General features: G+C 36.4%; 1 protein-coding gene across 3 annotated transcripts in view; it reads left to right on the top strand.

Annotated features, from left to right (window-relative positions):
* Window positions 1-25,168, top strand: part of adgra1b (adhesion G protein-coupled receptor A1b) — a 130,680-nt gene that overhangs the window by 5,596 nt on the left and 99,916 nt on the right. For 2 of the 3 annotated variants that reach the window (XM_088635009.1, XM_088635007.1), the window contains exon 2: window positions 14,928-14,999. In XM_088635009.1, coding sequence (XP_088491135.1) covers window positions 14,928-14,999 — 72 coding nt within the window. Of the gene's footprint in view, window positions 1-9,246; window positions 9,456-14,927; window positions 15,000-25,168 lie in introns of those variants that run through there. The other variant, XM_088635008.1, reaches the window with a different exon arrangement.

Below are 25,168 nucleotides of genomic sequence, written 5' to 3'. Positions count from 1 at the left end.
AGACTTGTAAAAACTTTCAGCTGCCTAATGACTGAAATGGAATCCCAATAATGGGCAGCATCAACTCAAAACGGCTTGAGAAAAAACACTCTTGCTTCAGCTGATTTCAGACATTTTTTACAACCAGAGTCAGAGAGTTTGTAGATCTACTATGGTGTACTGGAATATAAGGAATAATAATTCCTGAACATGTACATGTAAATATCTTCATGATTCCTTGTCCTTCATGTGTTAATATTGTCATTTTCCATCCATTTTCAAACTGCTTTATCCAATTCAGGGTCTCGTGGGACTCGGGACCATCCCAGCAAGCCACAGGCACTGACCAGGACATATCCTGGACAAGGCCCAAGTCCATCACAGCCACAAACACGCACACACTCATGTCAGGGCCAGTTTTTCCCAGAAGCCAGTTAACCTACTAATATGTTTTTGGACTGTGGGAGAGCTACAGGTAACCAATAAAAATATTTTTGAACTGTTGTAATATGTTGACAATACCTAGCATAAGACATTAGTGGTGCAACAGCTTGAGAGGGGTGTGAGAAATCCAAATATGATGTGAAGTTGAGAAGAAAATTCAGAATCCAGTATAAAATCATATTTTTGTAGGTGGTAAAACATTTTCATCACACATTACATTAATGAGGTCACAGTGTTCAAATTTTGATTTATAGCCAGTTAACAAATTCTGGGTTTCTTTTGAATGTAATTTCAGTGGATTTGTAGCCATATGTTTCTGATTCTCAAGTTATTAAGAGTGTAAATGCTTGAAGTATGACACGTAAATCTGAGTATAATAATGGAAATCCCAGTCAAGTTTATATGTTCTATTGCTTCCTCCCTCAAAATACCAAGAAATTACAAAGCCATAGAAAACTAGAAATGGCACCCTGAAGAACACCACACTGCACAGTACCAAATTCAGAAGAACAGTCACACACTGGAACAAACTGGCCCTGACTGGCAACAAATCCATCCATACCTTAACAGGAAAGTCAGCATAAGCCTTCAAGCAATTTAACAGCATCATCCAATCCATTGTATCAAACATTGCAGAAAAATTAACAAAAAAAGAAGTGAACATCTTAAGGAATATGTTGTTGAGAAGGTTATTGCAAAAAATCATTTTTGTAAACTAAACCTAAGGAGAAAAAGCAGTTTGTTAGTAACAGAGTATTATCAAGTATTATACCTGAAAACATTAAATCAGATATATGGTGATAAATTCCTGCAATCTCAGAGGAAAGATTACAATACAGTTATAAGACAATGTTTTTCAGTGACCTTTCAAGAGAGCTCAGACTGGCATGCAGTCTAATTTACTGTTAAATTAATTAAGCCGATTTCAATGTGGTTTGTACTGTATCCAAAGAGAAACCGGTGTTCTGGAATTTGCTTGTCACCAGGGAGTCTGTATTTGTTGAAATTCCCACAACAGCTGAATGCTGTGGTGTCTGAACTGCAGCAATCAGAAAATGATCACTGCCAAGCTTTTTCAACCACTTTTTAATCAAAATAAGATGAACAATTCTATTGTTATAAGAGCGAACAACATAGGGGGCCAATTTGTAACCTTTAAGTTATATTTATAATATACTGTTTAAATGAAAAGTGGTAATGGCAGAGAACCTACCCTTCACGTTTTTCACTTAATAGGTGGAATGGAAGTAATACGGTACATGGAAAAGTTTATCCTCATTCTTAAACATAATCAGTAATGAAATATGTAATAATTTTCAGAATATAGCCAATCCATGTGCATAAATTTGTGTATATTAGCAAGTGCCTTTTATTTTCATGTCTCAACCAGCATATCCTTTGTCTAATAGGATGTGTGTCAACCTTTTTGTCAGCATTCATAGCTCAGATTTTGTTAGTCACAAAGGCCACTAGAGTTTGATAGATATCCAATGTAATCATGGCTTCATACCTCATGATATCATTTGTAAGTTCAGTAGAGAAGGTTGTTTTGATTGATCTTGGCCTCTGGCTGCCTTGCAGAGTGGTAATTGGTGTTAAATGGGAGCTATGAGCTAATCACTGTGCTATTTTGAAAGTATCATCAAGAAACACAAACACAAAACACAGCAGTATGGCAAGATGTATTGTCATGCTGACAGGCATACAAGAACGTAACCAAAGAGCAGGTAATTCCGTTACAAACAAGGAATATTTAATTGGTAGGGAAAGTATCGGTTTCTAGAAAGTGTAATATAATGATCATAATATTTCTCTGGATCCCATAATATACAGTGCAGTCCATAAGTATTTGGACAATTACACAATTTTTGTTGTTTTGGCTCTGTACTCTAGCATATTAGATTTGAAATGAAACAATGTCTATGAGGTTAAAGTGCAGAATGTCAGCTTTAATCTGAGGGTATATATGTCTATATTGTATGAATCATATAGAAATCGCAGCCCTTTTAATACATAGTCCTTTCATTTTAGGGGCCCAAAAGTAAATGGACAATTGGCTGCTCAGTTGTTTCTTGGCCAGCTGTGTGTCATTGCATCGTAAGTTCATGCACAAGAGAACTAACAAAAGGTCTAGAGTTGATTCTAGATGTGGCATTTGCATCTGGAGTCTGTTGCTGTTGTCTCTCAACATGAGGACCAAAGAAGTGTTAATGCCATTAAAGCGGGCCATCAGGAGGCTGAAAAATCAGAATAAATAAATCAGAGACATAGCCAAATAGGTGTAGGTGTAGGTGTGTTTGGTACATTGTTAAGAAGCAAGAATGCACTGGTGATCTAAGCTGTAGCAAACGACCTGGTAGACCACGGAAGACTGCAGTAGTGGATGACCAAAGAACGCTTTCAATCGTGAAGAAAAACCCCTTTTCGACTGTTGAACAGATCAAGAACACTCTCCAGGATGTAGGCATAGATGTGTCAAAGACTACCATAAAGAGAAGAATACACCAGCATAATCTCAGAGGTTCACCACAAGATGCAAACCACTGGTAAGAAAGGCCACAGAAAGGCCAGGTTACAGTTGGCTAAAAACTACTTAAAAAGCCCTCTAGAGTTCTGGGACAAAGCCTTGTGGACAGAAGAGATTAAGATTAATCTATACCAGAGTGATGAAAAGAGAAAAGTATGGAGAAGAAATGTAACTACTCATGATCCAAAGCATACCACCTCATCTGTTAAACATGGTGAAGGTAGTGTCACGGCTTGGGTATGTACTATATGGCTGCCTGTGGAACTGGCTCACTTGTCTTTATTGACAATGTGACTGCAGACACCAGCAGCAGGATGAATTCTGAAGTGCACGGAAGCATCTTATCTGTTCAGATCCAACCAAATGCTTCAAAACTCATTGGACGGCGCTTCACCTTGCAGCAGGACAATGATCCCAAACATACTGCTAAAGCAACTATGGAGTTTTTCAGGGACATAAAGTGGAATGTTTTTGACTGGCTAAGTCAATCACTCTACCTGAATCCCATTGAGCATCCATTTCACCTACTGAAGACAAGACTGAAAGCAAAAAGTCCCCAAAACAAGTAGAAACTGAAAATAGCTGAATTACAGGCCTGGCACAGCATCACCAGTGAAGATACCCAGCGCCTGGTGATGTCTATGGGTCGCAGGCAGTCATCAGTTTCAAAGAATTTGCAACCAAGTACTAAACATGACAATTTTATTTAGGATTATGTTAATGTGTCCAATTGCTTTTGGTCCCATGAAATGGGGGGACTATGTATAAAAAGGGCTGTGATTCCTATATGGTTCACCCAATATAGACGTAAATACCCTCGAATTAAAGATGACATTCTGCACTAACGCCATAGTCATTGTGGCCAGCAGCCATATCGCCCTGCAACTCACAACTGGCAGCCCACTGAAGCTAAGCAGGTGTGAGCCTGGTCAGTACCTGGATGGGAGACCTCCTGGGAAAAAACTAAGGTTGCTGCTGGAAGAGATGTTAGTGGGGCCAGCAGTAGGCACTCACCTCGTGGTCCATGTGGGTCCTAATGCCCCAGTATAGTGACGGGGACACTATACTGTAAACAGGCGCCGTCCTTCAGATGAGACGTAAAACCGAGGTCCTGAATCTCTGTGGTCATTAAAAATCAGGGCATTTCTCAAAAAGAGTAGGGGTGTAACTCCGGTGTCCTGGCCACATTTCTCAATGAACCTTACCAATCATGGCCTCCTAATAATCCCCATCTATGAATTGGCTTCATTACTCTGCTCTCCTCCCCACTGATATCTGATGTGTGGTGAGCATTCTGGCGCACTATGGCTGCCGTCGCATCATCCAGGTGGGTGCTGCACATTGGTGGTGGTGGAGGGGAGTCCCCATTACCTGTAATGCGCTTTGAGTGGAGTGTCCAGAAAAGCGCTATATAAGTTTAAGCAATTATTATTATTGTTTTATTTCAATCCAATGTGCTGACGAACAGAGCCACAAAATTGTGTCACTGTCCAAATACTTTTGGACTGCACTGTATATGGGATGTGTTGTAGGGTTGACATACAGTACTTCTGCATTGATTCAGGAATCTGTGTCAGCGTGCGTTGGCTACAAAGGAACAAGTAAAGATTAATTCCATGCTGAAAAGTAGAAGGAAAAACTACATTGCTTTGGTTAGGTCTTCTTCAGGTCTTCTCACATACTCTGTAAGAGAGAGACTTAACAGCTGAAACATTGTTTTTTTTTAAATAGCGGTATTTGATACTATATTACAGTATTACATAGTTTATATTTTTCTAAATCGTGGTAGGTTTTCTCTATTAATGAAACATAAAATTGACATTTGCATTCGTGCACCGTCAGTAAGAAAAAAAACAAATAAATCACCTTACAAAATCACATCTTAGAGGGACATCTTAAAAGACACAAACTAAGGTCAAGAGACCATTATAATGTTATCTGTTAATATGCTGTGTGAATGATTATGCAAAATAGCCTTTTAAATGGTACCTATCTGGAACAGAATAACAACCTTCATGTAAATATTGTTGTGGATTCCTTTAACACCTTCAGATCTAGTTGATTCCTGTGCCTCCCAGCCTGAGTGTGAACAGAAATAATATCTGTCAGTCATTGGCAGCCTAGCTCACCGCAGCACTCCTTTGAGATCCTGTGACACTCAGAGAAAGTAAGGAAGATTGATATTCAAAGCTTCACGCACTGAATTGTTACATTGCAAACAGAAATGATTACATTTAGATAAATGTAGCATTAAACGTCTGACAGCTGAAAATGACGTACTTACGGGAATAGTGTTCTGCGTTTGTTACAATAACACAGGATGAAATCATGCACGGCCATCAGCTTAAAGCACTTCCAGAATTGGAAATCATATCCTCAGTGGAAGTGCACACAAAAGATTAAGCATGGTATTTGAAGAACGACACTCTTCTGCATTATCTCAGGGAGTCAGCTGATTTAAAGAAATAAGCTGTCACTAAATAGCATGAACACAAATGAAGAAGATTTATATACAGTACATCGCTAACAGTTGCCAGTGCAATATTACTGCAAGTACGGTATCTAGCTGAAAGAGGTTGGAGAATACAGATGTACAGTATTAAAGATCAGTGAGTGTTGTTTTATTAAGTCATGAAGGGTTTTAGTAGTTCTTTAGCAATATCTGCAATTCCTAATTTAAACTTAAATTATTTTCTCAGGGTTCTTAGACTTAAGTGTGTCAATCAGCTCTTGATGGATATTTGAAAACTTATCACCGGCCATGTCCCTTCTAGTGAAAGAACACAGAAAATATATGGGAAATTTCAGAATTAAAATATAAATAGCCAAAAAATAAATTACATTCTTTAGTGCTAAGCATGAACTCTAGAAATATTATTCCTTTGCTTCATTTGTCTGCTTGATTTGGTCCTTTATGATCATGAAGTTGTACAGACTGCTTTACTGTATCAGGAAGGTTAACTGTTTTCTCTAACCCAATCATGCACACTCTTTTGGCCCTGAGGGCAAGAGTGTACAGATGCCACAAGCTCTCAGCTGAAGCTTAATTGAAGCTCTGCTAATACCAACTTAAACTCTATAGCATTCTCTGTTTCATGTCCAAGGTCAATGTTAGTTGATATGAAATATGTTATTTTGGTTAGCTGACCATAGCAACCTGATATTATAGAATAACAGAGTTTCAGTGTTTGAAGAAAAGTGGCTAGAAACTGTTCAGTTGGCAGTGGTCGATGTTTGTAATATTTCATGTTGTGATCTTTACTCTACTTGGTTTCTGTTATTGGTTTCTCTAGAATACAACTATTTGAGTTATTTTGGTTACTGAAGTTTTAAATTGCATTTTCAGTCATCTTTCTTTTTTTCCATTTCAGTCCCACAGAAGTGACCCAGCATGTTTTGTTACAAAGCAATATACAATAAAAGGAAAGGTAACATAATGTTTTTTTGCTCAGTGGGTTCCCTTTGAACTTTTAGCTTAAGTTCATTCTTAATAATATGTTGACTGTAAATTTAGTTTAGTTGTCATTAATTTTAAAGGAAAAGGGTTTTGGATTTCAAATGTTTCCACAAATATTTGGTATAGAGAAGTAGATTATAGGAGGTTCTCGGAGGCTTCTGTGATATGATCATGGAACTAACCATTTGAGAGAATCGTTATCAAACATTTTCTGATAGACTCCAGCTGCAGGCAAGCTCACTGAAGTAGCAGATAACATTTATTAAGGTCAAATATCTGTACAATATCTATCTATTTAAACAGTTTAGGTACCTATTTGATGAGTATACCACACTGAGATGTAATACAGTATGATAACATCCCACCATGCTCTGAAGGAATCATATTAACAAATGTATTCATAAGTGTTTTTAAAAAAAACTCAAAGCACCATATGACAGCACACACATAATGCACAACAGAAGTAAAGGCAAGGAAAAAGAAGACAGTAAATGAACCTAAGAAAACCACAAATGAAACTAAATGATACATTAAGAACTACAGTGAAAACAGCAGTCTTTGATATATAGATCAAAGATTGCTTTGATTATTTGAATATTTTGATGAAGACCAAAATATCACTCAGTGGCCAGCTGATCCATTTGTAATAGATATTTTTGTACCCAGTATAACATATGTGCCAAGACAGTTGCACATGCTTTGCTTTTCCTTTCATTCAATACCCTACAATTTTTAGAGTTTTAAAATAAGTACTAAATAAACAGTCCTCGGCATATAATCCTTCTAAAAACAGTACAATTATGGTTTAATAATGAAATAAGATTATAAAACATCTAAATTAATTTTAGAATTTTACAAAATTACTTATAGTATCTAACAAAAATAACATTATCCTTTCTTTTAATACATTTTTGACATCTTCTAATACTGACTGTCATTTCATTGTTACCTTTCATAGTGGTGAGAACTTTAAAGAAATAACCTGTTTTTTTATTGTATTACTCTTATGATACATCATGTACTGTAAAAGAGTAAATTCTGGGTCATTTTTTGCATCTGATTGAATAATTTAAAATTTTCATGCTTCTGACTTTGTTTTGCATCTTTTGGTTGAGACAACTCTCCAAGTCTTAAAACTTCTTTGAAGCTGTGAGCTCAGTTATAAATATGCCTGAATTACATACTTTTTGAGGCATTGAATATCGATCTTGGTTTCTGGGAGCCTCTTGCTCAGTGTCTGAATATCAGCACTGATCTCCACAAACCTTGGTCGAGAACCACTGCAATGTTAGTGATTAGGAACCCAAGAACCTTCCAGGAGGCATAAAATATCATTTATATGCAAAATGTTTAGTAAGGTTATTAAAATGTAAACTCTTTATGTTTTACAACAATAAATCTCAGACTGTGACATGTGAAATAGAGTAGTCTGAGCAATTATTTGTTCATAGTTACAATTTTTGAAAAAAACAGCATACTGTAGCAGATCAATAGGGCATTTGTATCTTTGGAAGAATGATAATAGTGTTATGAGTGTTGCTATAACAGTAGTGTACAGTAGTACTATGTGTAGCATCTTAAAACGTGTCGTTAAGGTTTTATGTGGGCTCCATGGAGCTGTTTTCAATTAAGTGTTATTACATTTTCTCTTGGACCCCAAAACAAAAAACTCTAGAGACAAAAATATATAAATAAGATTTTGTGTGTGTGTGTTCTTATAGCTTTGGCTGTGTTAGTTTGTTGGTTTCTGTTAGTCTTTGTACTTTTGTTGTTTGTTTGTTTATCCTTGTTTCGTCATTACCTTGCCCAAAGCTGATATATGTTCAACCTCTGTGTTCTTTTGTACCCAGTTACTTTCGTTGGTATTCTTAGTTCGCTTGTTTATTTGTGTGAACATTTGTGTTAAGGGTTAGTTTAGGTTGTTGGGTACATTCTACACACTTAGATGATTTTTGTATTAGTCACACTAGTTTAGTAAGGGTGAGTGCTGTTTGTCTTGTATGTTTTTGGGTTGTCAGTGAAGGTTAGCTAGGGTGTTGAAGACACCGAAGACCGTGTGTTTTGGGTTTTCTTTTGTAGTTAGGTCAGCATTCCCTCACTTTCTTAGCCAGCTCCATTTTGTTTGTAATTTTCTTTTCTTTGGCACCACTCTAGTTCCCTTACCCTGTGTGTTATTGTGTCCTGTATTTCATACCACTCACTTATTCACCTTAGAATAAATCACTTTTGCACTAACCCTTGTTATCACACTTCCTAAGTCCCTCACTAGAACCCACCTGCATCCAAAAATTATCCTAAATGTTACATCCCTTTATCCCTAGACACTTGGGGTTGTAACGTTTTTGGGGGCTCGTCCATGATAGCAAATTCCTGTGCTAAGGATTTTTTTTGGGTTGCACAATATGTACATTTGTGCATATTGGGACTGGTTAGTGTTATTTAGTCTTTTTTGTGGAATAAGGACTTGTTTAGGATTCTGAGTTTTGGATTGTGTTTTTTTGGCGAGGTAATTATGGCTACATTTGATTTACGAACGTTTGTTGAGGAACCTTCCTTTGACCTGCTGGACAAGTGTAGGAAGGACGAATTGCTCCAAACTGCAGATCACTTCCGGATTCAGGTATCGAAACAAGCTCTTAAAAGGGACATCAAGAGAGCTGTGATGGATAGGTTGGTGGAGTTACAGGTCTTTGCACTAGCAAGCAAGGATGCCAGTTCTCCTGGGGCTGGTGCAGGTGGTGGCTGAAAACGGAGGCTGAGGTCAAGGCCACATTACCTCCCTTTGAACCGTTCTCTCCTGTCTCCATTGGGTCGAAAGATGAGACTTGCCTGAAAGTTCGTCTGGCCCAGGAAAAAGGGCAGGAAAAAGCCCAGGCACGCCAGGTACAATTTGAGTTGCGCCTTGCAATTCATAAAAAGGAGATTTAAGCAGTTAAGCTCCGACAGCTTGAACTAGAAGCAAGAAGAAATGCTCCTGCTGCGCAGCCGACCCACTCCGAGGCCTCTAGCATGTCTCCTGTGCAAGATCCACTCTTGACCACCTTTGACGTAAGTGAGCGCATTGCTTTAGTTCCTCTATTCAGGGAGTTGGAAGTTAATTCTTACTTTGGTGCATTCGAGCGAATTGCTACATCGCTTCACTGGCCTAAAGAGGTCTGGTCACTGCTTTTGCAGTGTAGACTAGTGGGCAAAGCTCAGAAAGTTTGCTCTACACTTTCTTTAGAAGAAAGTTTGCACTATGTTAACGTGAAGGCTGCAATCCTATGTGCATATGAACTGGCTCCTGAAGCTTATAGACAATGCTTCCGAAATCATCGTAAAGTAACAAACCTAACATTTGTTGAATTCACCAGAGAAAAGGGAATTCTCTTTGATAAAGGGTGTGTAGACAGTAAAGTGAGCAAGTTTAACTCATTGTACGAGTTAATGCTATTACACTGTTTGCCTGAACGCATTGTTGTCTATCTAAATGAACAAAAGTGTCTTCCTTGTCACAAGGTGCTGTTTTGGCAGAGGCGTTTGTGCTCACGCACAAAAATGTTTTCATGTCTGCACATGCGGAGAAGACTTTATCTATTCCCTGTTCCCAGTCTCAGTCTACCCCAGTAAAAACTAGTCCCCCACGTCCTAAAGAGGAGCTTGAACATTTTTACTGTCACCGAAAAGGTCATAAAATTGCTGATTATATGATGCTTAAGCGTAAACAAAGTGCTCAGCAAGCTAAGAGTGTAGGGCTTAGCCATGCTGTTTCACATGTTGTCATTCCTTCGACAATTGAAAATACTCCTGATCCTGGTTATGAGCCTTTCATTTTGAAAAGGTTAGTTTAGTTAACAGGAGAGCAGGAGAATCAAACAGAAATTCAAATATTGAGGGACACTGGGGCAGCCCAGTCCTACATCGTGGTTGACGCATTGCCGTTTTCTGAAGAAAGCTCCTGTAACTCTAGCATATTAATTCAAGGAATCGAAATGGGAATTGTGAAGGTACCCTTGCCCAGAGTTTATTTGAACTGTGAGTTAATTAAGGGATTTGTGAAATTTGGTATCCGACCTTCGCTACCCGTTAAAGGGGTAACTTTTATTCTAGGAAATGACCTGGCAGGGGGTAGAATAATGCCTATGCTGGGAGTATTGGACAAACCAGATACTGACTATGTCAGATTATTTAGACATTAAGCACAAGAAAGGTGCTTAATGTCTAAATAAATGTCTAAAGAAAGAAACATAGCTTTGGCTTTGTTAGTTTGTTGGTTTCTGTTAGTCTTTGTACTTTCGTTTGTTTGTCCTTGTTTCGCCATTACGTTGCCCAAACTTGTTATATGTTCAACCTCTGTGTTCTTTTGTACCCAGTTACTTGTGTCTACTCTCGTTGGTATTCATAGTTCACTTGTGTATTTGTGTAAACTTTTGTGTTAAGGGTTCGTTTAGGTTGTTGGGTACATTCTATACACTTAGTTGATTTTTGTATTAGTCACACTAGTTTAGTACGGGTGAGTGCCGTTTGTTTTGTATGGTTTTGGGTAGTCAGTGAAGGTTAGCTACTGTAGGGTGTTTGAAGACCCTGTGTTTTGGGTTTTCTTTAGTAGTTAGGTCAGCTTTCCCTCACTTTCTTAGCCAGCTCCATTTTGTTTATTTTCTTTTCTTTGGCACCACTCTAGTTCCCTTACCCTGTGTGTTATTGTGTACGAAATACAGGACCAGTCACTTATTCACCTTAGAATAAATCACTTTTGCACTAAGCCTTGTTATCGCGCTTCATAAGTCCCTCACCAGAACCCACCTGCATCCAAAAACTATCCTAAATTTTACACCCCTTTACCCCTAGACACTTAGGGTCGTAACAGGCATGTACAATACTGTTTTGCTTACTTAAACTTTCAGTATATTACACAGATAAGTAAAGTGGTATGAAAAAGCCTGCATGCTTATTGAGGAACCCTTTTTATTGTGTAAACACTACATGGTTTTTGATTTTTATAAGCAGAGGCCAAATAATTTTAAAAGCTCCTCATAGATATTCACAAGCAAGCAAAAGAGCCCTTAAGGATATTAAAAGTTGCAAGATATGACACTGCGTGCTTCTTATGCAAATCTTTTGGCACTCTGTTTGGCACCCATTATCCTAAGTACCTCTTATTCTGGAGGACTGATGGGCTGAGATTTCTGTGAATCAGTTACTCTTTAAGTAATGCAGCTGCTCTAGTTTTTGTATTTTTAAAGAACTAGTTGGTTTCCAGTAATGTCCTTATGATTATGCTGAAAATCTAGACAAGGCAGGGTGAGCATAGTACAGTCAAACTATGTCTAGTAACAATCAATGTCAGCATTTTTTCGACTGTGCCTCTTCACAAGTACCTGTCTTTGTCCACCACAGTGACTTCTTTTAAATAGGACAGTGTCGTTTGAAATGGCTATGTAAGTGCTTGCATCTACATGACCATTAAGTTTTATAAGTAACTTTCATTTATGTTGGCAAAAACATCTCCAATGCTTGAGTCACCTTTGAGAACGTAGCCAGTGCATTATAAATGTTACCACATGTCAGAGTCTACAGAATATGGATGCACTGTTATTTGTGACAAAAATGTTTAACTCTTGTTGCTTTGACACAGCATGGTAGCCAGCACACTTCATTGTGTTGTGTTTACAAAGTAGTAATTACTACTGCATTATTTAAAGAATAAACTGTTGCAGGTTAGTTAAAATTCAGGCTCACTTTTACAATAAATTACATGACTAATTTAAAGGAAGTTCTTAAGTATAAAGAATCTTTCTCTTGGAAGCTTTTCTGACCTCTGATTTTAAAGGAACAAATCAGATCTTTTAATAGGTTCAAAATCTTTAAGAACTGCAGCTGACCTCATTTTTATTTTTTAAACTAAGAACAGGAAATAGTACTTTACTATGAGTCTAGCATTAGAACTAGTGGCTACATACTGAGCAGACAGAGTCTAAAGAAATATGTACTGTATATCAAGTATACAGTGGCAGAAAACATAAAATGTGTGTTTAAATGTGTCTAGTTAGAGCCTTATTTCCTGTACATACATGATCAGATCATTCTGCTTCTGGTGAGCCTGAAGGCTTTTTAAAAGGACAATATACAGTATAATGCATCGTTTGAACCCAGAACAAAGGTCAAAGTCAAGATATCCTAAAGACATGGATTAAAGTTAAAAAAGTTGATTTGATGCGATTTAAAATTACACTGTAATGAGTTGATGAGTTTCATCACCCAAGTTAACACTTAAGTTTGGAGTTCTGCAATGATTTGTGAAAGATACAGTGACTTTACCAAATTATGTACAGTAGCATACAAGAACTAAATTATATGCTTAATGTTCATTATAATGAATGTATTCATCTGCATAAAATAAGTGAAGCGTCTACAAATATATACTTACTTTTGCAAATCCTAGTTTTAATTTTGGCTTTGTTTAATTGAAAAAGCTGCCCCCCCCAAGTTCTCCTCCAGCAAAAAATATATACCCATTCTTCATTTACTCAAAACCTTTGAAACTAATTAATAAAATATTTTTGTGAAATTAACAGTGATTCAAGTAATAAAATAGTATTTTTATTGCAAGTAGTTGCAAGAAATACAAAAAGTAAAACAGCAATTAGAAACTAATATAGTGCCCTTTACTGTCAATGGCTTTTAAACACTGAACACCAGCTTTTGCATGCACCATAGAATGCCAGAAAATGGCAATATTACTCATTCTTGTACATACTTAAAATTCAATTATCCCTACTTTGATTTCTGCTCCTTTTGTCCTGTGTAGCTAATGAATGTGCTCATGTGGTTATGGAAGTGAATACAAAAGCTGGCTGGTGAAATTCTCAGTGCCAAGGGACTAAATTCATTCTGTTTCACTTCAGTGGACTGCCAAGGAAACCATCATGCTTCACCTTTGTCCAACAGTAGTAAACTCAAACGTTATTGTGTCTAAAGAAGGATTTTTAGTGCTATTCATTATGCTTTTACCATTGAAAAATGTTTCCTCTGCACCAGCAATTTGGATGCTGCAGTTCTCCAATAATTAGAAGATCTATAACTGTATCTTACTTTCTGGATGTTATTGATCGGAATATTCAGGCACTTGACATTACCAATCCTGTATTCTTCAATTTTGCTTTTAACGCCATTATCTTAAAAAGAAAAAGTATTTTGAAGTTTATATTAAATATACCCAATAGCTGAACTAGTATATCATTGGTGGTTTCAGTAATAAGAGGACGTGGTATTTATTTCAAGTTCATAACATGGTCCTTTTCTGTGTAAACTTATAGACATGGTATATACAGCTATAATATTGGTATAATATACTGAATACTATAATATCCTGTATGGAAAGTATTTCCAGAAAAAAAAGAACATGATTAATACAAATACTGGAGAGCAGAAAAAAAATATGTCTATTTTGATTGAATAAATACACATCGCCTAAACTTTGCTCACAAGTATAACCTTAGGTCCTTTGTTTTATATTTGCATTCTCATGTGGTCGTAGATGACGAATGGACTTTCTAATGGATGAATATCTATAATTTGTGCTGAACAACATTTGTTATTCTGACGTTTGACCTCAAGAATGTTATCCTTTCAAAAAAAAAAAAGAGAACGGAAAGCATTGACCTTGGTGTACTTAGGCGTCTCCAGGACAGGAAGGCCAAGCAGCCTGTATAATCTTCTGCATGTAAAACAGTTTCTGTACTGTTGCAGTCCAATCATGTTTATTGTAGCTCAGCAATATGAGACAGGGCTTTTTGTAAAAAAAATATATTGCTTTACTGATAAATCTGAAAATACAACATAAATGCATTTTTATAAGGAGTAACTACATGTATATTACTCCGCTTTAACATTTGCATAACATACAAAATTGGTAAAACGTTTAATTTTAACTTAAAAGGATTAACTTTCATGCTTTTAATAGTCCTTTTCAAACATGAGCAGTTTGTATTCTTACTAGTGTGAACCTGTTCTGAGTTCCCAAAACAGGGTTTTTCCACTTGGCTGATTTTTTTTGTGGCTTTATGCTTGAAACAAACCCATTTCTAGTTGTGAATACTTGGCCCCTGTACATTACAATGAGCGCCTGGCTGCAGGAGAAGCTTTATTCTTCAGATAACTATGAATACTCCTTCAGTAAAGAGTGAGCAGCATTTTCACAGAGAGGCAAAGTGCAGTTGTGAGTCATGACAAGGCACACAGATTCATTTTTTCCTGCAGCAGTGATTCAAAGGACCTACATGTGCTTTATTGGTGTTTCATGCCACCATGCCTATAGATTCCAACTTGGAAATCATTTGAATATGTCATAAATTATATGGTAAACATTAATTTATATCTGATTGTTCTTAGTGAATGGTGAATAAATGTTAGCTACACAGCCCTAAATTATGAGATTCTTATAAAACTAATGCAAACGACAAAAATTGGATAAGAGATTTGGCTCATAATGTATGCTTTGTAACATGGTCTTATTTTTCTTTGTTTTTTTTCCTCTTGCAGAGTTCTTAGTAATAACAAAATCTCTCTGCTGAAAAATGGCTCATTCTTTGGCCTGCTGTCCCTGGAGAGACTGTGAGTAATTGATCTGGTTCTTTCTCTTGTGTGACTTAGTGTTAATGAAAACAGTGGTAATAATGACAATTACAGCAATAGTACAGTGTATCATTTGTAAGGAGAGGTCAATCAGCCACTTTAGCAGCCTCTCAGCCATTTAATAAGAGAAAAGCGAAGGTAAGGAGCTTAGTAGGAGAAAAAGGAATTGCACGCAGATCATGACAAATGTAACTAAAATCCTCTCTTGTAAGATTAAATTGGGGCATTGCTACAGTTTCCTGCCAAGAGTCATTGAAACAGATTTATTTACATTCTTCATAAGACATTTTCGACCTTCTTTTCCCCTTTCATTTTCTATGGATCTTCAGCTGTTATTTCTTGTAATTGTGCACACCTTTCAACATTCATATCCAGTTTTTCCTCAATTGGTCAGTAGAGATTTATTCCTAATGATCCATACATTCTTTCTTCAGAATGCAGTCATTTAGTTTGCATACCCCCAAAAAGAAAATATTTCTTTTTTCGCTCTCTGCTTTCTCATGAGTGGCCAGACGTGAACGGTGTGTCTGCTGCAAAACTCAAAACAAGACCTTGAATTTTCTCACACTTGATCTCTTTGCGTAATGTATGATGTCTGATATTGAACTGTTTTCTATGAGAATGGTCTTTGTAAGCCTTTCTCCCAAACATTTATAACCATCTTAAGGTAAACATTTGGTTGTAGTCAGTGGTTTAAAACAATAAAAGAGAAAACCACCTAAAAAAGGTAAACGTAGGTGTGGATAAAACTAGACCCCCCTAATACGTAATATAAAAAGGTTAATTCTTTGGAGATTATAGCCACTGTTTTCAGCGTAGCTTTGTGGTCGTGTGGGTTACAAATAGTTTTTCCCTTATACTGCATATTGTATTTCAATGGTATTTTATTATCCTTTCCTATTCCTCAAAAGATAAGTTACAATTAGAAGAAAAAATTGATTTTTACAGATGGTGTGTTAGCCTGAACTATTTTGTTTTCTTTGTATAAGACACTTAATCATTTCTTATACATATTTATTACTGTTAACTTATGAAGGGAGTGCAATGCTACTGTAAAGTGATTTCAAAATTTTCCTCCCATTCAACCTTTCAACCCTTCAGATATCATTTAACATGGGAAGATCCCTTCAAACATGAAACAAAATTCAATCTTTTTAATGTGTACTTGTTGGTAACAATCACTGTTTGCAATGCATTTTATGCAATTTATTATTTATAATTGTTTGCTTGACAGTGATTGCTTATCAGAACAATATATGCTGCAAATGTGAATTAGAGACTGTATTTGTATTTTAACAAATACTGTATTAAATCCTTGCAATGGGGTTACATTCACAGTGCTATTGCAAATCTAATTTACCTTATTGAATTACTACATGTATTTCAAGTAGTAAAAAAATGTAAAAAAAAGTATTTTTAATCTCCCTTTTATTTTATTGTTTTTGATTTAATTGTAGTGTTTTATATTAATTTTTCCATTGCTATTTCAATTGGCAGAAGTTGTCAAATAATAAAGTTCCAATTCAGATTAGGGTGTTAGATAAATAGCCCCAGCTGCTTGGATCTCTGAGTGCGGTGCTGGGTATTGATATTTAGTAGGTTCATTCATATGCATGGCCAATTCCTCACCCTCCTTGATCTGACGGTTTTTACTGTGGCACAAGAGACAAAATAAAGGCACAGTTGCTTAAAGTTTCATGGTGGAAGGAAGTCTGAAGTGTTATATTAATGAGTTTTGTAAGTACAGTATTTGAGTATTTGTCAGCAATAGGCCCATCTGTTTTATTTTATTTCATTAAAACATGACACTTTCTGTCATTGCAACATTAATACCTACAGTATTTCTTGGACGATAGTTGTTGATGCAGAGCCCTGATATGAAAGGAAATGAAAAGAATCAAAAGTTAAGATGCTATATTCTGCATCCATGTAGGGGTGAGCTAAACAACTTTGTAGAGTTAGCATTGAAGGATTTAAAATTAGTCCCCATATCAAAATCATGGTTTTAGCCCATCCACTGTTTGCAAATTCAGACACCTGCTACTTAATTGCAGATTTTTGTCTGGCGGTGACTTCTTGTCCCTTCCTTGTGGACATTTGCTGGGTGAATCTAATCTAGAGCTATGGTTACAGTATGGTGATCACTCACAAAAATAAGATTTACCTTTTGCATTTAATAAAGGGTGATTTTAAATGTAGTGTAGAAAGTTTGCTTTCCAGTTTTTAGAAAAGAAGTTTGAAGTCTCTGTGGCATTAGCAAAAAAAGACTATATTGAACTTTGCTCTTAGAAAGTCTATCACTTAACTTTGTTTTTCGCAAAGAATTATATCTTTCCTTCAATTTCCAATTGGCAAATGATTAAACATCTGAATTATGTATCTTTGCCAGCTAACTGAATACTCAAGTTAGTTATCTTTTCTTAAACAGTTTTGCAGGCTTCCATTAAGTAATTGTTTCCAGACATGTTTTCGAGGTCTTCTGTCTCCTTCATCATTTTCATAGGGGTTCATTAAAAAATGTATACATAAGGAATGTTTATTCTGAATTTGATCATTCTCAAGCTTTGTCATTTTACTTCATGGAAAAAAATCGTTTTGATTTTGTATTGTTTATGTGAGCTGAATCTTCTCCAGAATCAAGAATAGACTGCTCACATATTCTTTAAGAAATGTTTTCACTTCATCTCACTGAGGCCCAGTGTCAAATTGGGAATCTGAAGGAGGTGGATCTCTTTTTTTTGCCTTGGCCTTGGTAGAACAGCTAATGTACAGAATACAGTATATTAAATATGCATACTTTTCTATACTCTTATGCATTTAAGTTACAAAGGGCATTTTAAATTGGTATGAATAAGAATTACTTCAGTGTAAACTCAGTCACTTCAATAAATATATAATATAATTAATAATAATTCAAGTTTCCAGAATCCATTATGAATTTGTTAGTGATAATCATTCATTACTAAGTTGTCTTCATTAATCATCTGAGTTTTGTAACCGAGATTCTCAACCTCTTCCCTTGAGAAGTCATTGGCACATCCTGTGTCTTATTTTCCACAGCCATGCTTCAGACAGAGCCTCGCCCTTAGTCAGAACCCCACCAGCAGCACAGTTCCCAATCGCCTGTTGCTCGGGGACTTTCATCATTTCAACATTTGTCAAGATTCACTGGGAAATATTCTGGTAGTCTTAATACATACTGTATATTTGACTGCCATTTGGCAATTTTTACATGAAAATTGTTACGAAATCCCAATTTAAAAAAGGCTAGTCTTCAATATTAGGACTTTTTTGGAGCCTACAAAGACAGTGAGCACAGCAAATCATGAGGCTCTGCACCCTGTTCCCTTTTTGCATGTTTCAGGTCTACTTTCAATGTATTTTTAAAGTTGCGAACAAACATGTTACATTTTTCATGTTATAGAAAGGTTACAGGAGCTGTGCCAATGGGTACCTGAGCAGTAACAGCCTAAAATGGAGTTGTGCCGGAGTGAAGCTCCAAATAAAGCGTAGGTGCAGAGGTTATACACAACTTTTACAAAAGTCAGATTAGGTCTTATTTGGTAATGTTCCTCAAAACAATCAAACCTTCCTGCAAATTTACAAAACAATATTGTTACCAATATTGGATCTTACAAAAATTGTGATTATCAGAAGATGACTCAGCGGACTAGTCAATGATTAAAATAAAATACATTTTAAAGATTTTGCCAACAATATACCCGAACGGTATAATTAGAGGCACCTGAGTTCAATTCCCTGGCACAGCTTTGGTAAAAAGAATAATAAATCATGCACACTGTGTTAAACAACTAATAATGACAGCATTAACATACAACATACTAGTTGTGCTATTTACAAAAGAGTCGTCCCAAAAGTCTGTCTTGACTAACCTGAAGACCCCCATACTACTACAAAGTATTTAAATCTCATATAATGCCTACGAAGGCCAACAGAAGGGAAAAGCGGTCTCAGACCTACAGTAATACAAATTTGTAACCACCCCGGTTCCTTTCTTGCTTTAAAACTCCCTGAGAACTGTAACTGTTGACAGAAGCCAGGTGTTAATTAGTTTCTCCAGTAATCGTAACAATATTAATCTGAAATTGGTACTTGTCTTTACGCTTAGAAACACAGCAGTGACCCCTGCACAGAGGAAGAATGTGGAAGTGCAGACACACTCCCATCAGGCCACTCTTCCTTTGATATGCTACAAGCTCTGCACTGCCCCTCAGTTGGTTCACAAAGAACTGGAGCATAGATATGTTTCTCCTCATGGTACCCCTAGCCTGCTGGTGAGCTTGAGAAGTCGCAGGGGTTACTCATTTGCTAAGAGCTGATGTCACGCCCTCTGCAGCCAGAGGGCGCTCCTTCTCTGTCCTGTCCCTAGTTTCCGGTCTGCTGTCCTTCCTGTCCCTCTCTTTCTCTTGGGCTATATATTTCCGGGTCGTGCACTCTGTCCTCGCTCAGCATTGACATTCGGATGTCCTGAGACCCGCCTAGCACCAGGGCGCCCCACGTCCGCTCCCTGAGGGCATAGGTTTCTATACGGCATTCCTGAACTCTTTGCACTATGAGCCCGGGCCTTTTTCCCGTCTCGCCGCTACGCATATGGGTCTTTTTCCGCTCTCCTGCTCCCCACGGTTAGTCCCTTTGGACGTCCGTGACAGCTGAGAGATACCTGGCTTTTTAGTTATTACTCTCCATGAAGTGGTACTGAGCCAATTGTATGCTGCTTAGGGAAACCTGAAGTTGTGGGATTAACATGCAAATGAACAACCTTTTTTACACACAGTGGTTCTGAAACTGTAGTAAAATTAGCTTTAAAAAGTTTTTTTTACAATGTAAAGTTAATACTTTAAATCAAATACATTTCTATTTCGGTATGAGTAGTATTTAAAAGTAAGAATTGTAACATTGAGGGCCACTGGCATTGCATTAATCATTCTTAATACAATTATTAAAACTAGTGTTCACATAGCATTCAAGTTACCATTAAACATTGAGAGTCACACATTTGATCTAAATAACCAAATTAAAGTGCATTGCAGTTTAGGTTTGCCTTTAGTTGACTATGCTATGGGTTTGGCATTGTGGCAGTAGTTAGAGCCAATACAACTAAATTACCTTTTCATTTACAATTGATTTTAGTTATAGCCTAATTACCACATTATTGGAGTTCTAGGTTTAAGTGATTCTGTTACACTAACCTTAAGACAACACTAAATTTAAATTTAGCGGAGTCAATTCTTTAGAAAAATCATGGCGAGAAAGGCTCCTCTTCTCATCTTGCTTATTTGGTAGTTTTGCTGTGAACTGAATCTAAAAATGTCTTTCTAGCTAGTTCTTTAAACAGCCCAGAGTATACAGTAGGCCCAAACGATCTGGCTGAGAAGCCTGTTCCAGACACTCTTTGAGTGAAGAAAAGCTTCCTGATCTCAATCCTAAACAGTTGGATCCAGTTGTGAGCTTACATCCATGTCACTGAGCCTGAAGTAGGTTGCAGAGCTGATGGAAGCCGTAAACAATAATTGTAATGCTTTATTTGGCCACATATGTCGGCTGAGAGCAGATTCTTATTTACAACTACAATGTAGAAAGAGGTCACACCAACATTACCTTTAAAGACTAAACAAAGAAAGAGAAAGAAGGGAGACAAAATAAATAGCATAAGAGGATGCTGCAGTGCAAACAGGTGCAAATTTGGGGCAGAAAAGCTTGAATCTTGAACCCTCAATACAAAAGTGTGTAATTTCTTTTAGTCTTCAGTTTGATAAAGGTATTACATCTTAAATTGCAGGATTGTAAGTGGAATTATAATCATAAAATATTAAGCCAGGAAGGCTTTCAACATATGAATTTAAAGATCTGTATGATGAAAGCCATGATAAAAATACCAGTACCAATGAATGGTAAAAAAATAAAAAGCTTCATAGCAGAAACTCTAGGTGAAAATGATCATAAATAGTTTTTTTTAGACTGTTTTTGTTCTCAGTCATTCTCAAGCATGTTTTTTTGGATACTATAATCTAAAACTATAGGTTAGGGAGTGTGGTGTGTCTTTATACCTTTATTTTTCAGTTTTTCTTGCTGAATCAACTTTAGGCAAACATCTTGGGAGAAGATTTTTTGTCATGCTTTCTTGACATAAAGAACAGGATGAAATATCTTTCAGTAGTGTATCATAAGTTCTTAGATGTTAAGATAAGAACAGAATTTTTGAGGCAGTGTTAAAATTAAAGACATTGGAAAGAACAGCAACAGTAAATTAAAAAAATAATAATTTTATAGTGGAGTATCATATATAATGTTCAAATAGCAGTCTCCCTTACCCCCCTCCTATCCAATCAATATGTGCACATATACAGTACATCACCACTATTAAGTAGGAAAATGGATTCTGAATCAATGTCTTATTTCCTGGTTGGTTCAATAGTTTGTAAGTGATGTTTCTGTACACTAAGGTTTAGCTCAAAAAATATTTTTCCTCAAATGTTTATTTTTGTAATTGTTTATTAAACACAGTATTGTTTATAAATGTCAATCTGAAGTTTAATTCTAAGGAAGAGAGAAAACAAATGATGACTGCATAAGCTTTATTTTCTATAGCTTTGTGCCAGATACTTAATGCCAGCATTTTATTAATTGAGTTCAGTGACTGAGAAATAATAGATGCAGGTATTAAAGTTATTGTTTTCTTGTGTGTCCTACATATAGATGTTATAACTACTCAAAAAAAAGATTTATCATTCAGGTTGACTATATAAATACTGTAAAATGCAATTAACAACATTTAATGTTACTAAATATTAAAATGTTTATACATTATTGCAATAGATGCCTACACTACATTACCTGTAAACTGCCATAGTCTGGCAGTGAATTTTATATCTTTGTTTAGTGATTTTTACAGTTCATAGACAGATGATGTGGGGTCTACCCTGGGGTGGATGATTCAAAGGCCAAATTTTTCATGATTTAGGTTGAATTGAAGCTTTCCTTTTCATTTACTGTTAGCATCAGATGCTTTACAGAAAACGCACGGCTAAGGATCGCATAAATAATAGCTTATTTCAAAAGCACACAGTCAAAGGTTTGATGAGCCAGTCCCAAATGAAGCTTGCAAGGGGGGGGGAGCCCTGAATTACCTACTACAAAACCTCAGCTTGCTGAGTACTCCCTCACCAGGCACAGCTTTAAATGTATTCTTACTTCCATTAGGAATCAGTGAGGCAGGACTTCTTAGTAGTCTTTGATTTCCAGTCAAAGCACACCTGCTAGAGGCGTCAGCTGGACAGTGAAGAAAACTGCTATGCGCTGATTGCGAGGCACTCGTTACAGTATACTATAATAAGACCAAGCAATTCCGGCTCTCTTTGTGCCAGCAGTATAGTCCAGTCAGCTGCATTATCAGAATTAACTACATCTTTATCATCAGACATCCCATCTGAAATATAGTGCCCAAATGTATTGGGACAGAAAAGTCAAAAGTGTTATTTTTGCTATATAGTCAAGCAATAGGAATTTGTAAGCATGAGGGTAAGATGAATGAAAACTGCAGTGTAATATACAGTACATTTTACATTTGACAATGAGAAGGTTACAGATAAGAGGAGGCCATTTAGCCCATTTGATAGAAGCCAATTGATCCAAGGCTGTCATCCATCTTGAAATAATCTGAAATATTTGCTTCAGCCAACCACAAGGCAATTCCATGCTTACGTTTGGCCATAATAGAACATACACTTTGTATTCAACCCAGTGATGTCAAGTAATCATAACTATTGGGAAATTTTCTTTTTAAAGTATGGACAACCTTATGTCAACTAAACATCTCTAATATTTTTTGGTGCGGAAAACGTTTTCATCAACATAAGCATGCAGAATGTTTCTTTAAACCTATTAAATTGACCTTAACAGGCAGTGCTTCACCGTTGAGCATGACAATGTCTGAAAACATATAGCCAGATCAACCAAGTTCACCAGGGGAAAAAGGTAGAAAATCTTAGATTTCCCAAGTCAACTGGAGAAAACTTTGTACTGAATAGGCAAGAACTAAAAGCAGCTGCAGCAGAGCATTTATACAAAATGTTTTGTGAGTTTCATCTGGTTACAGACTTTGTTGTTAATGCCTGAAAGGGATATTCAACCAAAATGTGACCACTTGCAACCAGAAGCTTGTCCACTTTTCATTAGAGAATATCATGTTATAGGCTTTATGGTTGCCCAAGAATAAAATATTCAGTGCCACTGCTGGAGAGCACAGTCCCAAGGCTCTCAATGTCAGTATAGTTTAATTGAGCACTTAAACATTTTGCTCCAGAAAGCAAAATATCACAAAACAGAGGGATGTTTAAATAAATAATCTCTTTGTGATTTGTATTTATTATTTGATTCTAGATGACTACATGGAATTACAACACTCCTTATATGATTGTTGGGAATTTTAAATGAATAAACATTAGGTGTTAGTGTTAGAGGTTTGCATCTTAAATGTGAAATGGATCTGCTTACTTATTTTAAAAAAGATCTTGCTTAAATATATGCCTTGCAAAAAAATAATTTTTAATAAAAGCTGAAGTGTTCTAACTAAACACTTTTTTGGGGCAAGACAAGTTAATTGTCTAAAACTGCCTTGAGTCGATAGTTGGTGGAAGCATATTTGCTATTAATATAGTACATCACTTGTAATTCATCGAAACTGGACATAATTGGGGGTTGGGTGAATCCATTTGCCTGATACTTTGTATGACTTGCATCTTTTATTCGAATGTGCTGTTTTTGTGTTTGGATAAGACTGACCCACTTACAATGAAGAATACAAAAGAGTATCTCTGCAGTGAATAATTGTCAGCTTGGTAAAGAATGCACTTATGTAACTTTCATAGAACAAACCATAAGAATACATCAGTTACTTAGAAGGAGAGATTTCACCCTACATTATCAATGTAGTATTTATTAATTTATCTGCAAACATGCAAATGATTAAATTTATAGGCATGTTAGTGTAGAAGCCTACTGTACATTCTTACTCTGTGTAAGATAAAACATTTGTATTTCCACAGCATAACCTTTACCAACTCAGCTTTATTATACAGCAGGTGGTGGAAACATTATATTGTCTGGATAAAATAAGATACAAATAGGATTGTTTCAGAACAATGATGAAACCACTCTGCAGTAATGAATCAACACCGTGTCTTGTCTATTTAATGTCTCTGCACATAGAAATGCAGCTTCCTTCTATGTAGTCAGTTACTATACACTCTGCTAGCTGAACCTTTGTAATAACTGAGAATGAGGACAGTATATTTCTTGGCCAGTTATTATTGTCAATCTACACTTTCCACTTGGAAAGTGGACTGAAGGCAAATTAATATATCTCTATAACACTTGTGCATTGAAGTAAAATACAGAGAAAACTGTGAAACACAACTGTGAGAATACATTCTTTGTTAGATCATTTTTAGACTTTTTTTCTTAGAATACTGGAATGAATTGCAGTTGCCTGTGCACAAAAATAACCTGATTTAAAAGTCGTTTTTAAATAAATAGAAACACTGTCAGCTCAGATGAGTAATCCTGTTTTCAGTGATAGCCTCAAAGGCAGCATTGCAAAAACTCATTGTAAATAAGCCTCTTAGAAAAAAATAAAACATATTGCATGCTCTCCACTTACGATGGCAGATATATTTTTTTGCAAAAATCTACCGACATTAATGTCCAAATATTTTAACAGATTTGATTGTGTTCATTTTAACGTGCTGCAGAGCTGAGGTTTTGAAGTCAAAACAGCTTCAGCATATACTGTATGATGACATGGCATGGTACTGATGCAGAAAACAGGCAATTGTAACATTGTATTGAAAGCTCCTCAGTGAAGCTTTAACTCTTCTGTCGTAGAATGGCCTTTCCCCTCATTAGTTTGTTACATGTACTTGTTGCATGAATGTGAATTCTTTCCTTTTTATTCCGAGTACAATAGGGGTTGTGCTTTTTCCCCACTCATCATGTCCTCAATGGGTGAATAATTTAACTGTCTTCTGGTGAATGAACTGCCACAGACATTCAGCGTATTCACAGCAGCATTTGTTTGCCTATTACCCCTCCCACAATTATATAGCATAACCTGTGGCAATATTTTAATG

This window comes from Lepisosteus platostomus, chromosome 6, assembly GCF_059453375.1.
Source record: "Lepisosteus platostomus isolate fLepPlt1 chromosome 6, fLepPlt1.hap1, whole genome shotgun sequence".
NCBI lineage: Eukaryota > Metazoa > Chordata > Actinopteri > Semionotiformes > Lepisosteidae > Lepisosteus > Lepisosteus platostomus.
This window is presented reverse-complemented; position numbering and strand designations above follow the sequence as displayed.